The 15,071-nt window shown below is 33.2% G+C and overlaps 1 protein-coding gene across 5 annotated transcripts in view; it reads right to left on the bottom strand.

The window, feature by feature from the left end:
• Positions 1-671: 671 nt before the first annotated feature.
• LOC125672433 (arrestin domain-containing protein A-like) overlaps positions 672-15,071 on the bottom strand; it is a 28,813-nt gene continuing 14,413 nt past the window's right edge. The window contains exons 9-14 of one of the 5 annotated variants that reach the window (XM_056161131.1): positions 14,157-14,238; positions 13,691-13,722; positions 10,250-10,286; positions 8,327-8,425; positions 6,990-7,077; positions 672-4,518 (exon numbers count right to left, since the gene is read on the bottom strand). In XM_056161131.1, the coding sequence (XP_056017106.1) occupies positions 4,460-4,518; positions 6,990-7,077; positions 8,327-8,425; positions 10,250-10,286; positions 13,691-13,722; positions 14,157-14,238 (397 nt within the window). In that variant the 3' untranslated portion in view covers positions 672-4,459. Of the gene's footprint in view, positions 6,222-6,989; positions 7,078-8,326; positions 8,426-10,249; positions 10,287-13,459; positions 13,616-13,690; positions 13,723-14,156; positions 14,239-14,296; positions 14,379-15,071 lie in introns of those variants that run through there. The other 4 variants (XM_056161132.1, XM_048908685.2, XM_048908686.2 and 1 more) reach the window with 4 other exon arrangements.

The following is a 15,071-nucleotide window of genomic DNA, read 5'->3' as shown; positions in this document are numbered from 1 at the left end:
GCAAACTTACTCTTACAATTCTTGAGGAAGAAATTGTGACCAAATTTCAAAGTTGTACATGCATCCGTTATGGAAAAAAAGTCCGGAAAACATGACCCCGGACAGACAGCCAGACAGCGCCATAACATAATTCACCCCATCTAATGACGGTCGTATAAAAGCCATCAAGTTAATAACCATCACCAGTTTAATTTTGGTTGTATCGCTTCTTCATGGTCAAACATGGGTTTGTTGCTGCCACAAATATACTTTCAACTATCAAATGTAACTGCCATCCTCAATAAGAAACGCGCGAATCAGTATGCACTAATTGTGCTTATATCATTATTACAAGAAATTACCCTTCTTGATATAATGAGCATTAATGGGATAGTAAACGTCATTTAGTTAATTTTTAAAAAAAAGAATTTAAATGAGTCCAAATTACTTGTACTAGTAATTTCCTGTAAATAATAACAATTTTATGCATTTATTTCCAAGTTTAAAACAATTATAATCTTCAAATTATGTCCCCTGAATTTTTGCTTTCATTCTGCTCTATATGTTGGCTCCTAGTGAAGAATATGCAATCATTTCAAATTTGACAAATACATGTCCCATTCCTTTATCATTTTTATAATATTAGAAAGGAATAAAATGATTTAGGATGAGAAAAAACACACATGCCAAAATGAGCTCTACTATCTCTTTAATAAATAAAAGACATGTATCACAATCAGTCTAAAATCACAAGAAACTTCTATCTAATATAATTAAATACTCCAGACCCAGATGCTCAAAAGCTAAATAAATTTAACCTAACTACATGGAAGTTAAATGACTGTTCATAGCATTAACTACACCCAAGTTAACCAACTGTTTGTAGCATTAACTGCATGGTTGGAAGTTAACTTTTGTGCAGCTGGGTTCAAGCATTTAAAGGACATTCTTTCAAAATCAGGAATGCATTCTCCAACATATGTAAATTTTCATTTTAATAACTATTGACCACCCATTACATTATACACATAATAAATAACTACACATTCATTTTTGTGTCAGTCAAAAATGTAAGTCACGTGACACTAGTGACAATATCTCTCATATCATTGTAGGATATATTTAAACCTATCTGTTTTTTTATAAAAAATTAAAAAAAGCCAATTGTTTAGAATAACAACAGCAAGTCATGTCGGCTCCTATAGTTTGACAGTATTTAAATGTACATGTACATGCATCATCAAAATGCCTGTTTCTCACTCAATAAAAAATAGCCATGTACATGTATAATAATACAGGACTGCATTGCACTGAAGATACTTGTTCAACAATTGTGAAAACCATTTAACAATTGCAATTCTTCATTGGTACTAAAGCTCATGCAAGTGTTGTTAGCTATGTAATATTTAAAAAAAAACCCACTGTAAATGTATACTGTGCTACATGGTATTATAATGGTAACAATCCTTTGTCTCTCCGGGTACACAGTAGGTTAGAGACTGTAAATGTTTACTGAGTTACATGGTATTATAATGGTAACAATCCTCTCTCCGGGTACACAGTAGGTTAGAGATTTGTTTACTGAGTTACATGGCATTATAATGGTAACAATCCTTTCTCCGGGTACACAGTAGGTTAGAGATTTGTTTACTGAGTTACATGGTATTATAATGGTAACAATCCTTTGTCTCTCCGGGTACACAGTAGGTTAGAGATTTACAAATATTACACAATACATATTCCATAGTTATATAGGACTTACTTTGATCAGTTCTAAAAGTTGTTCATCTAAGGAGTAAGATCAAAAGAATGGTGTCAGATAAAAATCTAAATTCAAATAGTTAAAGGGGAGTGGGGTGGCTGGGTTAAAAATTCCTGTAAGTTTCTGTTATCCGACATCCATTACACTTCAGTGGAAGAAGAAAAAAGACAAGTGAATATACACTATGTCAGAAAGCTTTCATGTAAATGTCAACTTCTTTGGCCCAATGGTTCTTGAGAAGAAGATTTTTAAAGATTTTCTCTATATATTTCTATTCAAAACTTTGATCCCCTATTGTGGCCCCAGCCTATCCCCGGAGGCCATAATTTGAACAAACTTGATTCTGCACTATGTCAGGAAGCTTTCATGTAAATCTCAGCTCTTCTGGCTCAGTGGTTCTTGAGAAGATTTTCAAAGATTTTCCCTATATATTTCTATGTAAACTTTGATCCCCTATTGTGGCCCCAACTTACCCCTGAGGGGCCATGATTTAAACAAACTTGAATCTGCACTATGTCAGGAAGTTTCATGTAAATCTCAGCTCTTCTGGCTCATTGATTGTGGAGAAAAAGATTTTCCCTATATATTTCTATGTAAAACTTTGATCCCCTATTGTGGCCCCATCCTACCCCCAAGGGTCATGATTTGAACAAACTTGAATCTGCACTATGTCAGGAAGCTTTTACGTAAATGTCAGCTCCTCTGGTCCTGTGGTTTTTAAGATTTTTAAATGACCCTACCCTAATTTTGCATTTTTGTGATTATCTCCCCTTTGAAGGGGGTATGGCCCTTAATTTGTACAAACGTGAAAGTCCTTCACTCAAGGATGCTTTTTGCCAAGTTTGGTTGAAATTTACCCAGTGGTTCTGGAGAAGAAGATGAAAATGTGAAAAGTTTACAGACAGACGACGGACTGGCTCAAGTGAGCTAAAAACCACATAATAATATTACATTCTAATGAACATTTAATAGTTTTAATGTACAATTTCTTTTGTGAATAAACTGCAGAAAATGTATACAATGTTATTTATATTCGTATATTTTTACTTGTTGATCGATTAGTTTCAACATTCATCATAATTATTTAGTTTTAAACCGGGGTGGGGTCTTGGTGAAAACTATGTGAATTAAGTTTTTTGTCAGACATTGAACTTTTGATCTTGTCCCTAATACAGTTGAAAGGAATTTTATGTTAATTCAAATATTCGATCGATTCAGTATAAAATACAATAAAACCATTGTTTTTATCACATAACATTTCTCTAGATAATAAAAATCACAATCATACTGTTTACTTAAAAAATATGTAAAACAATGTAAAGAAAACATAATTTGTGTTAAGTCTATTGTACATGTATTAATTATTTGTAGTTGTACATATGTATATCATTAAAGTTGCAAAACCATAATCTAGAATGCGATATTAAACTGTCCGATTATAAATTCATGCTCACCGATTATTTTACCCGTGTTTGATAACCAATTTATTACACGTAAATATTTATACATTCATAAAGTTATAGAAATGATAATTTCTCCTTCTTGAGTGTATATATATTCAAATAATATGATATATCACAGATTCATCATTTCATATATACATGTATATATATATATATATATATATATTAATATATATATACATGTATGTTCAAGATCGGTCATTTAAAAGCATAACCTTGCACATCTTGAGACCTATATGTATGGCAAAAGCAGCATTTCCTTTCACAGTACACAGTAATGCTTTTGTTTCAAAATTGTGTTTTATCCAAAAATCCTAATGCAACTTTCAGTCAGTTGTAATTCTCAATAAATCATTTTAATTTAACTGATAAACAAGATGTGTTTGTGAAACACAAATGCCCTCGATAATGGCCAATTCCAAGATGGCCAAGATCACAAGGACAAATATCTTGGTACCAGTAGAAAGATCCTGTCACAAAAAATGCCTGTGTACAATATGAAAGATCTAATATTTACCATTTAGAAGTTATGACCAATGTAAATTTTTTAAAAAGTAGGTCAAATGTCAAGCTCAAAAGGTTTAGTATCAACGGAAAGGTCTTGTCACAAGTAATACTCATATGAAATATCAAGCTCTAGCTCTTGCTGTTCAAAAGTTATTATCAAGGTTAACGTTTTCAAAAAGTAGGTCAAACTCCAAGGTCAAGGTAACAGAGTAAAAAATATTGGTACCCACGGAAAGGTCTTGTCACAAGAAATACTTATGTGAAATATCAAAGCTCTATCACTGTTCAAAAGTTATTAGCAAGGTTAAAGTTTCAGACAGAATTACAGAATGACAGACAGGACAAAAACAATATGCCCTTCGATCTCGGGGGCATAAAAAAGATCAGGACTCTTTCATAACATCAAATAAAATTTGGTCTTTTTTTTAAAAGAACTCTCTTTCTCTCTTCAGTTTTAAGGGGCCAAAAAGGCTGCTATTGTAGTCCTTTTTTACAAAAAAGAAGGAAAATCAGTCTAGAAACAGCTCATCACAGACCGACATTAAGTCATCTGATTCAGCCTCTGTATAGGTTCACAAAGAATTAATGTACAGAGAATTGTCTTTCTTTTCAATATACCTGTACTTTTAACAGTACACATAAAATAAGGCAACAATGGCATAGTGAACACAATTGTCAGATCAACAGAAAAACTTGAAGAAGGCAATACATTACGGGACAAGAAGAAATACGGATCAATATTACAAAATCAATCATCTATATGACTCAGGGCCTGGAACCGGGGGATATCTGAAAATGCCTCACTTCCTGTAAAAGAGAAATTGATGGATTACAAAGGATGTAATGAGACAGGTGTTTGAACAACAGATTCCCAGACAACAGGATTTTTACCAATACCTCAAGTACATATGAGCATTGTTGGCTGTGACAATGTGAGGGCTCTGATATATCATTATTGTTTACATTTGTCAAAATAGTCTTACAAGTTAAATGCAGAAACGTCTATTGTCCTGACAGTTCATTTTCTTATACACGTACCGTAATCCACATATAGAATTCAATTACATAATTATTCTTGTACCGTGGAACACTAACAAGATGACACTTAAAACTCTGGAATGAGTGTTTGTTTTTATGCAAAAGCATGTCTCTCATATACATGTACTTGTACTTCATCTGTAGACAAGTAGAAAAGATATCTAAAAGTTGACATTTTTATTTAAGATATCTAAAAGTTGACATTTTTATTTAAGATATCTAAAAGTTGAAATATTTATTTATGACATCTAAAAGTTGACATTTTTATTTATGATATCTAAAAGTTGACATTTTTATTTAAGATATCTAAAAGTTGACATCTTTATTTATGATATCTAAAAGTTGACATTTTTATTTATGGCAAATTTGATTTAATCTTGCTGAATGTCTTTAACCTTCATCTTCCACAAAAATTTTACATTCGCATTTCAGTTCATCATGAAATCTTTCTCAAAATAATTAATGACTACATTTACCTTCAAGTTAGACATGGGAAATCAGGAAAATTTATTTTATCCAAAAGAAAAAAAGAAAAGGTGTCTTGTTACAAAGTATCTCAGCTCAGTTCACAGAAAAACTGAGCTTTATAGATATCACTGCATGCACAAGAAATTGCGTTGACATCTTCGAGTTTACATGAAAGTGGAGTCATTTCTGTGGCAACCAATGAGGATGCTTATTGTGGATGTGCACATGTTGCCACTAGTTAGAGTGAAAATGTGATCAAACACAGTTTTAATATCTATATTGAACTTTACATCATCATATTGCAGAATATTTTTGGATGAACAAATTGAGGTGAAAAATTCATTAGAAATAAAGCCTAGATTAACATTTGCTTCATTTATCCTTTGTGATTGACTCCATAAAATCCCAAACTCAAACTCAATTTTTTATATGTAGAATGTTTAAAATATGTCCCTGTCTTGAAATATGATGTAAATAATAATCAGCGACATCAAAACTTGGTACAAATGAATTGCTTAGTAACATCTAACTTAATCCCCCCCCAACTAAAACATTTTCTCATATTACCTCCATCTGTAGTACCCATTCTGGGGAATTGCTGCATAAAGCGTTGATCAAAACATGGAAGGCTTTATAAGTATTACTGAGTGAAGAATTTTAATCTATTCTAAACATTTAAAGTGCCATACTTCTCAAGATCATACTGTCGTAAAAAATGAGATAACAGAAAACTAAACAAATACAATCAGTCCTTACAAATGGCAATTCTCTGTGATGATTGTGTGAGAAATGCAATAAATCAAACCACATTCTAAAACATTCAGAAGACCAAGAATCACTCTCTCATTGGGTCCTCTCTCTAATAGGCTTTGACAACTGAATGAAATACATGCATTAGGTCTTCTGCACCGATCAGCAATCCATGATACTGATGACAAGAAAATTACGAGATGTCCATGGACCACAATACTCACACCTGTGTCACAGTGATTGCTTTCCTTACACTGACCATAATGACAATGATTAGAACTAATCTCTACATGGTAACAATTAATGCATCATATTTCAACAGAAAATGGCAACGAAAAGGTTTTGTATTTCTTCCGACATAAACTTTTGAGTAGTTTTTGAAATGTATGCAATTTGTTCTGTTCTCAAAAAGAAAAACGTTCAGAATTTTGCTTTTTTCTAAGACTGAGTGAAAATGCAGAAGCACATGAGCCACATCTCTGGTCTCCATCATCAGACTTTAAAACCTGCTTTGACCCTACCTGCCACCCCCCCCCCCTTCCTCGATATACACTAACTGTACCAAAAATATAAAAACAAATAATTCATCTACTCGACATAAGACTGTTTGAATTAATTTCAAATTGTAAACCTGTTGTCCTAGCTGCGAATTCTTTTAAAATAAAATTTTATCTTATATTCATTTGTAACACTATCAACCCCTATTTTTGAAAATTTAGACTTTCCAAACTTTGTCTACCCCCCTAAACATTCGAGGTCTGTAGAGTGTGGTATGTGTAAAGTTAAAAGGAATACTTAAAGTTTACTTTGTTTTCCACAATTTAAGTGGAAAATAGAACGATTGAAGTGTGCCTCGTGAGAGAAATTACATGTCCTCTGCTGATATATGTAGAATGGAGTCATTGTTTACCATTGAATTAACATATATTTCCAGATATTTTCATCTAAATGCACTGGAAAATTGTCTTTTGTAGTGTCACACAATGGTGACAGGTAAGTGGCAGTGATGAATATATACTTACTTAAAACAGATTGACTAACAGAAAATATGGATTTGCCCATTATTACTTCTGTTTCATAAACCCAGCTGGGTGGTTTCCATGCCAAGAACTGAAAAGATAAAAAAAACAACATCCAAATAGCTAAGCTTTTACAGCCAAAAAAATCATTTCATGAAACAATTTTTGAAATCAGTACCTGTACCTTCTGCATGTTATTTTATTACATAGAACTAGTTGAACTCTGACAACTATTTAGATATACAGAGATTTCATCCATTACAGCTGCAATTTTATTTTTCATTTAGTAAGGAACTCAGCGTGTTCTCGTTTTGGATTCCTATTAACAGGTTTGTCTACTCCCAGCTAACCTTCATAAATACCACTGTCACATATTACAAATTTCTTGAGCAAGAATTCATGTACTGATCTGCAGATTGCAATTTTTGGACATGTTTTTATTTGAAGAGTTGCATATGTTAAGTTGAAAGACAAATAGCAGCACATGGACATTTACATCATGCTCTCAATTATCATTTGTTGCATTTCACAGTTGCATAATTATCATCTTTAAATTTTTTTACTATCTTCACATCACTCTATATACTGGTCCAAAAACATCATTGACTCAGGTTTATGTTTTAAAAAGCAATGACACAACTGTTTCATTTACCACCCTCTGAATCCAATAATGAAAGTTAAAAAATTCAAAAAAGAAACATGACAAATGTTGCACAAGGAGAATCTTGAAATTCACTTTCAACATTTCAGTGGCCTTGACCTTCCACCTGAAACCTCTGAATTCAACAGAAACCAATGCCTTAATAAAACGCACAGGTTTCACGAATGTCTATATGATGTAAGTACATCACAATCTTCTGTGTAAATGTACACTGTACAATGTAAGTACATCACAATCTTCTGTGTAAATGTACACTGTACAATGTAAGTACATCATAATCTTCTGTGTAAATGTACATTTTACAATGTAAGTACATCACAATCTCCTGTGTAAATGTACACTGTATAATGAAAGTTCATCACAATCTTCTGTGTAAATGTACACTGTACAATGTAAGTTCATCATAATCTTCTGTGTAAATGTACACTGTACAATGTAAGTACATCATAATCTTCTGTGTAAATGTATAATGTACATGTAAGTACATCACAATCTTCTGTGTAAATGTATAATGTAAGTACATCACAATCTTCTGTGTAAATGTACACTGTACAATGTAAGTTCATCATAATCTTCTGTGTAAATGTACACTGTATAATGTAAGTTCATCACAATCTTCTGTGTAAATGTACACTGTATAATGTATTGTTCTGTAATGTAAAGAAAAAAAGGTTCGTACCTCCGTATTCTTTGCATGTATCAAGCAATATATCGGCACTGTCAGGTTTCCCTCCTGATTGTTTTGAAGAGTGACACTGATGTCAACGTAATAGTAACACTGAAAACAAAATATTGTGTAACTTTATAACATCTGCATGCAAGAGGAACTACAACTAACAATAAATGTTTGCCCATGACAATCATTCAGTCAGATACATTCTTGGATGCTAAGAAAACTCCACACTATGTGAACAGAAACTGCCAACTAATTCCTGTATCCAGAATTTCATAGTATATATTGTGCCTGTCATTTGAAAAACCCAATTGAACTACAGGTACAGTACAGGTGATATATATATACATATTTCTATTGTGACTCGAATAACACATTCTAATTGGTTGGTTGGCTGGTTATATATTGTTTAACGTCCTGCTTGAGAATTTTTCACTCATATGGAGACGTCATCATTGCCAGTGAAGGGCTGCAAAATTAAGGTCTATGTTCAGCGCTTATGGCCTTTGAGCAGGGAGGGATCTTTATCGTGCCACACCTGCTGTGACACAGGACCTCGGTTTTTGTGGTCTCATTCGAAGGACCGCCCCATTTAGTCACCTCTTAACACACGCAATGGGTATTGAGGACCTATTCTAACCCGGATCCCCACGGGAGCATTGTAATTGTGTTCTTAGCCAAAGGTCAAATACATCGATCATACCCCCATTGTAAAAAATGCGACACCACACCAGCTTTTGCCATATATACACAACATATGGGTCTGATTTCATTTGTCCCGAGATTGGTGTATGTTGAATTGCGCTGGTCATAAGAAAGCGGCGCACTGACAAATGAAACAAATCAGTTTTTATGATTTATTTAATTTCCCAAATCCTTAACAATACTTACGAAAATTCCAAAAAAGCATGACTAAGATAGATACATACAAAATAGATGTGGATTCTGTTTTGGCACAATAAAAACATTTCTATCATTCACACTTTTTAACGTTGTCTTTTGACTTTATCAAATATTTGCATCTTTACATGTACATACTGAAAATCATATTTACTTGTGTTATCCACCATTTTTCATAAAGCGGCGAAAAACCTGTCAGTCGTCTAATACCGGCACAATCGGTGTATGCTGGCTGGACAAAACTAAGCATATGAAATGTCACGCCAGGATATCAAAGGTCAACCGGTGCATTTGGTGTACACCAGTTTAACATATGAAATCCCACCATGGTTATGGCACAACGCATATAAAAACCTATTTCCCAACTATTACCTCAACTTGTCGTTTTTGCATATATACCATTGCTCTATCTGTATTAATGGCATGAAGTCATTGCAATGTTGTCAGATATGAAGTCTATGGTATAGAAAATGAGGAACAGATTACGGTGTTTCAATGGTTTGTGAACATTAGTATTTCTGAGATGAGATGTGTGTGTTTTCAGAATTAAATGTATTTATACACTCCTCATCCTGAAAGTTTGTGGGATAAACAGGAATTTACCTTAACCCTCAGTTTTATCCTCAGCTTACCCTCAGGGTGCATTGGGGGTAAATTTCTCATATACCCTGATTAGACCTTGATAACTAATAAGATATATATATCTGGTTATATGCATTAGTACAGCAATGGTATAAGCTGTTAAGGATATCTACAAGTATGAAATGCAAAAGAGACTATATTGAATATGTACAGCTGTATAAATAATCTGACTAGTAAAGTGACTACAGAATCTGGAGATTATAAATGTCTGAAAAGTCTCAGATATCCACTAAAAGTCCCACACTCAAGCTCTCAATCTCTCAGTATCCATGTGAGTAAACCGCTAATCAATTATTGCCAATCAGAAGGTTTACCTTAGTCAAGAATTAAAGACTTTCAGGGCCATATTTAGACCCATGTTTTTCAAGACAAATGAAATGATCTTACATTTTCTACCACTGTACGAATTCTTCCATGTGGAAAACTGAAATTCAATATTTCACCTTATATTTGATGATATTATGGGACAGTTTAAATTTCAGTCTTTAACCAAAAACTAAACAAAAGGCCCAAGGGCCACATTGCTCACCTGAGTGTCCTTGCTTGTACATAGACAAGATACAGTATAACATCCTAGTGTTTAGACCTCTATTGTGCCAATTTGCGGCCCAGAATTTTGAGTGTTGCCAAACTTTGATTTACACTACATTGCAATGTTAATTACATATACATGTACATATCAATTCAACAAATTGTAAATACATCCTTGTGGTTCTTTAAAAGATTTTTTGAAATGTTTTCTATATATTCCTAAATAAATTCTTAAAATTCTATTGTAGCCCCATCTGGGGCCCATGGTTCATGATTCAAACAAACTTGAATTTATAACTCAAGACAATGATAATTGATTACATATTTATTTGACAAATTTGGTACCCTTTCAGTTTATGAGAATTTTTATTTATGATTTTCCCTATACATTCCTCATACTCTAAACTCAATGGTCCTAACTGAAACGTGCTTGCATGTTAACATGACAACTTGTACCTTTGTGGTCCCTACACATGTTTATAGATAACCCCTGGCCCCAGAGGTCATGCTTTGAACTTTGAATCTGAATATATCAAAACACTTAAGAATCAAATTCACATATTGTAATCAAATGATTCTTGAGGAGGTTTTAGAGATTTGTCCTATGTAATTGTTAGTAAGACTTGACACCCCTATATTTCTAAGTAAAACTTCAAATCCCTACAACTGTCCCATAGTAATCTAGGGGGATCATATTTCTTTTTTTAATACACATATTTAAGGAAGATTTCATGTAAGTTTTGGCTTTTCTGGTCCAGAGGTTCTTGAGAAGATTTTTTAAACTCCCCACTTTTTTCACAGTTTCCCTATTTTCTCCAATTGGAACAAACTTGAATCCATTTCATCTTGGGATCCTTTTTGCCAAGTTTGATTGAAATTGATTGAGTGCTTCTGGTTTTGTGGTTCACAAACAATAACAACATTAACAATAGACAATAGACATAATCTGGTCAGATAAAAAACTACAACTGGATTCCTGTAGCCTCTTCTTTTTTACATGACATTCTTTATATAACATACAAAGTGTTGCACATCACTCTAATAATAAACATTTAAAACACTGAATGAATAATACTGTATGTCTATCGGGCATTGATGGTATCTTTATCGGGAGCAAAAGAGCATAAATCGAAGCTCCTGTATTTTATAATTACATTTTCATATCTTCACCATCAAAGACAGAAGAAATGGAGTAGCAATTCATCATTCTATTTTTTCATACAGGAAAATCATCAGTTAGAAGATGAATTCAAAATCTTAGTTAGAGTATCTAGAAAGACAGTCTGTACCCAGCTAACATGCAGAATGAATGCATAGATTGTGTTTATGATACCAAAACAGATAGAATGTGCATTCATATACAGTTATTCATTTATATTGCAGTTAAATTCACCTCAAAACTTTCTCTATTTCCATGCAGTATCAAACTGAATGATCAGAACATTTAGAATGCAATTCTAGGCATCATGTTCAGAAAATGCATGTCTTACAAGGAAAAGGTCTGGCATATACAACGAGAATAAACCGGCATACATGTATGATAAGCCAGATTAAACCGAGAATAAACTAGCATACATGTATAATAAGCAAGATAAGATGTGAACTAGCAGAGAAAACTTTTCTTGTGGTCTAAACAATCATTTATCAATCTACTTCACTTTTTATACATATACCTGTATTAACTTTGATGCGACTTGAATTATTTGCCATTCAATATGTTCTTCCCTTCATCGACTCTGTTGTAGACTTTATACGGTTTCGATTTTACGTGTCTTGTCCTTACACATCTAAGGCTGCATAATTATGTTTACGCTAATTGATGCTTCGAACTATAAAAATGTGTTTGATAGAGGAAATTCTGTCTGCTACTTAATCAATTACTAATGCGATGCTAGAATGTGGGTGTCGTTTGTCTAAATTTAAGGACAGTGCTTGTACTTTTCCAACAGCAATGTCAAAAGAGCTCCTTTGTGGTGAACCAGTGAAAACTGGTATTGAACTTGAAGCTTGGTGGCTATTCTGCCAAATGAGTCAATAAGTGGGAATCCATGATGATTCTTAAAGTCCAATTATTCATGATAATTGTTATTTTAATTGAATTAATAACACATGCTTTGTTGTTCCATACACGAACCCCATTGAACAAATGTATTCTTCCTATTGAGTGCCCTCTCACGCCCTAAGAATATTGGAAAAAGTGGGGGGGGGGGGGGGGGGGGGGGGGGGGAGGGGGGGGGGGGGAGGGGGGGGGGGGATTTAGTACTCATTGTTGAAGTATTTCCATTGAAATTTTGACTTTGAGAAATGTTTATACAAAATTAGATTTTAAATGATCATTATTGTTATCCTTTCCATTATGAATATATAATTCAACCGCATCTTATTTATAGATTTATCATTTCATATCCTCAAAACAGCATAGTGAATGCATAAAGATGTAGCTATTACCAGCATAATGTAAGTTGTACTATATTAGGGGGGGGGGGGGGGGGGGGGGGGGGGGGGGGGGAGGGGGAGGGGGGGTCTTAATTTTTGAAAGTTGAAAAAAGTTTAAGTCTGTGCTTTATATTCTGCTTAAAACCAAACGCAGCGAGGTATTTGTTTAAAATGAAAATCAACAGGGCCATTCTATGCATAAAGTGAACCTTTGGTCTAGACAATAGAATGTTGGGCAGTCAAATTGCCCATTTACTGACAGCCCAATAATAATCACTCTAAGTCGTTTACTGACAGCCCAATAATAATCACTCTAAGTCGTTTACTGACAGCCCAATAATAATTACCGTAAGTCAATTACTGGAAGCCCAATAATAATTACTGGAAGTCCAATAATAATTACTATTAAGTTGTTTACTGGCAGCCCAATAATGATTACTGTGAGGTCAAAATAAAAATTAATAGATAGTTTCTCGGGCCAAAAATTTTAAATTTTGATAAGGCAGGCAGGTTTTTTTTTAATTTTTGGTTTTAGTTGGGTGTAGTATGAGTTATCTTTCTTTTTTATATTGACTGTAAAATGAGTTACTTTTTCTTTCTCATGTACATGTTTATATAAAATAAGCAATGGAATTTTTATATTTATTAAAAATAGCTTCACATGACTTACTATTAAATTTACACTATTATTTTTAAAAACATGCACATAAATGAGTATGCATTCAATAATTATTTGATAAAAAATACCTATAATTTATTAAAAACCTGAAAGTTTTACATAAATATCTGAAACAGAAGAGTTACCTCCTTCACTATTATAAAGACATATAAATTGAAAAAAGAAAAAAATCCATGCGGTACCTTTTCAATGGTTGTGGTGGAGCCTGAGGAAACTGTTAATTTTTTAATGCCAAAGTCGTTTTATATGTAATTCTGCCTTGCTAAAATTTCAAGATTTGTGACAATGACACAATCACAATTATGGTTTTAATTTCACGTTAAAGGAAAATCTGCTTCTAAAATTTTGATACAAAGATGATAAACTGTGAACATAGTGAAATTAAAACCATGTTAGTTTCCCAATCTACAGTTATTCGTCATCATAAAATCATGATTGGCCTTTTTCTTCCATTTAAACAATACTGTTTAGTTATTTTAACAGTGTTGGTGAAAGAAAGATAAAAAGACAGGTCCAGAATTCCTTGTCTGTGTATTAACCTATGTAGTTAAGTAGAATTAAGCAGTGTTAAATTCATGAAAAATGGACATTAGAAGGCTTAAAGCTTTGAAATGCACTTTTGAGGAATATACGTCGACAGCCCAATACCTGCGTGTGGTGTCCAGTGAGAGACGTCAAGGCGGGGCTATTGTCCATATGTTTGAGAGGGATCCAGATTTCTTGTAGGCCCCTTTAACAGATTAATATCAAAAAACATCAAGTCCCCATCATATTTGTTTTTCAAATACCTGAATATGGGAACCAGCAACTGATGATTCAATGGGAATTTCTTGTTCATTTCTCAGAGGAATTCTGATATTATCCAGCCCCCTAAAGTGAAATATGGACATAGAAGAAATATAATATACTGTGCTTGTGTAATTTTTCATCAGAGAATTAATCAATAATCATATTACCTGATAAGACATCAATTCTCAACAAACACATGTATATGTAGATATTACTAACAAAATTACACATCTCTGTGTATATTTCTCGCTGACAAGCAACAAATTCAATATAAATTTTTTAAACTCTGTTTCACAGATACTGCACCGAGTTTTTCCTTTATAATCACTGAAATAGAACAAATAATTACATTACATGCATATATACATGATATACTCTACACTTCAGCGGAAAAAGATCAATGCGATTAAAATGGAGGAGGAAAAACGCACCACAGAAATCTGATATGGATAAAAAGTGGAGGATATACATGTACAATAATATTTTGAAATTGAAAACTTTCAAATTTACCTTATATACTAAAAAAGATGCAGTTTTATTTGAAAGTAATCTGGAAAAAAATTAAAACCCTTGCTGGATTCTAACCCGTGATCTACAGATCAGCAGTCAACATGATAACTGACTGAACTACCCAGCGACGCAATCAAATTTAAAAGGAATATACAAATATTGCTGTCAGATATTCATATTTTCATTCTTGTTTTAAAAGGAAGTCAGCCATTAGTCATGGTGTAGTATGCCAAGATGAAAGGCCAAGATCTTCAGCCGCTTGAT

The sequence above is a fragment of the Ostrea edulis genome, chromosome 4, assembly GCF_947568905.1.
Source record: "Ostrea edulis chromosome 4, xbOstEdul1.1, whole genome shotgun sequence".
Taxonomy (NCBI): Eukaryota; Metazoa; Mollusca; class Bivalvia; order Ostreida; family Ostreidae; genus Ostrea; species Ostrea edulis.
The sequence above is the reverse complement of the archived record's forward strand: the minus strand, read 5'-3'. Positions and strand labels throughout refer to the sequence as shown.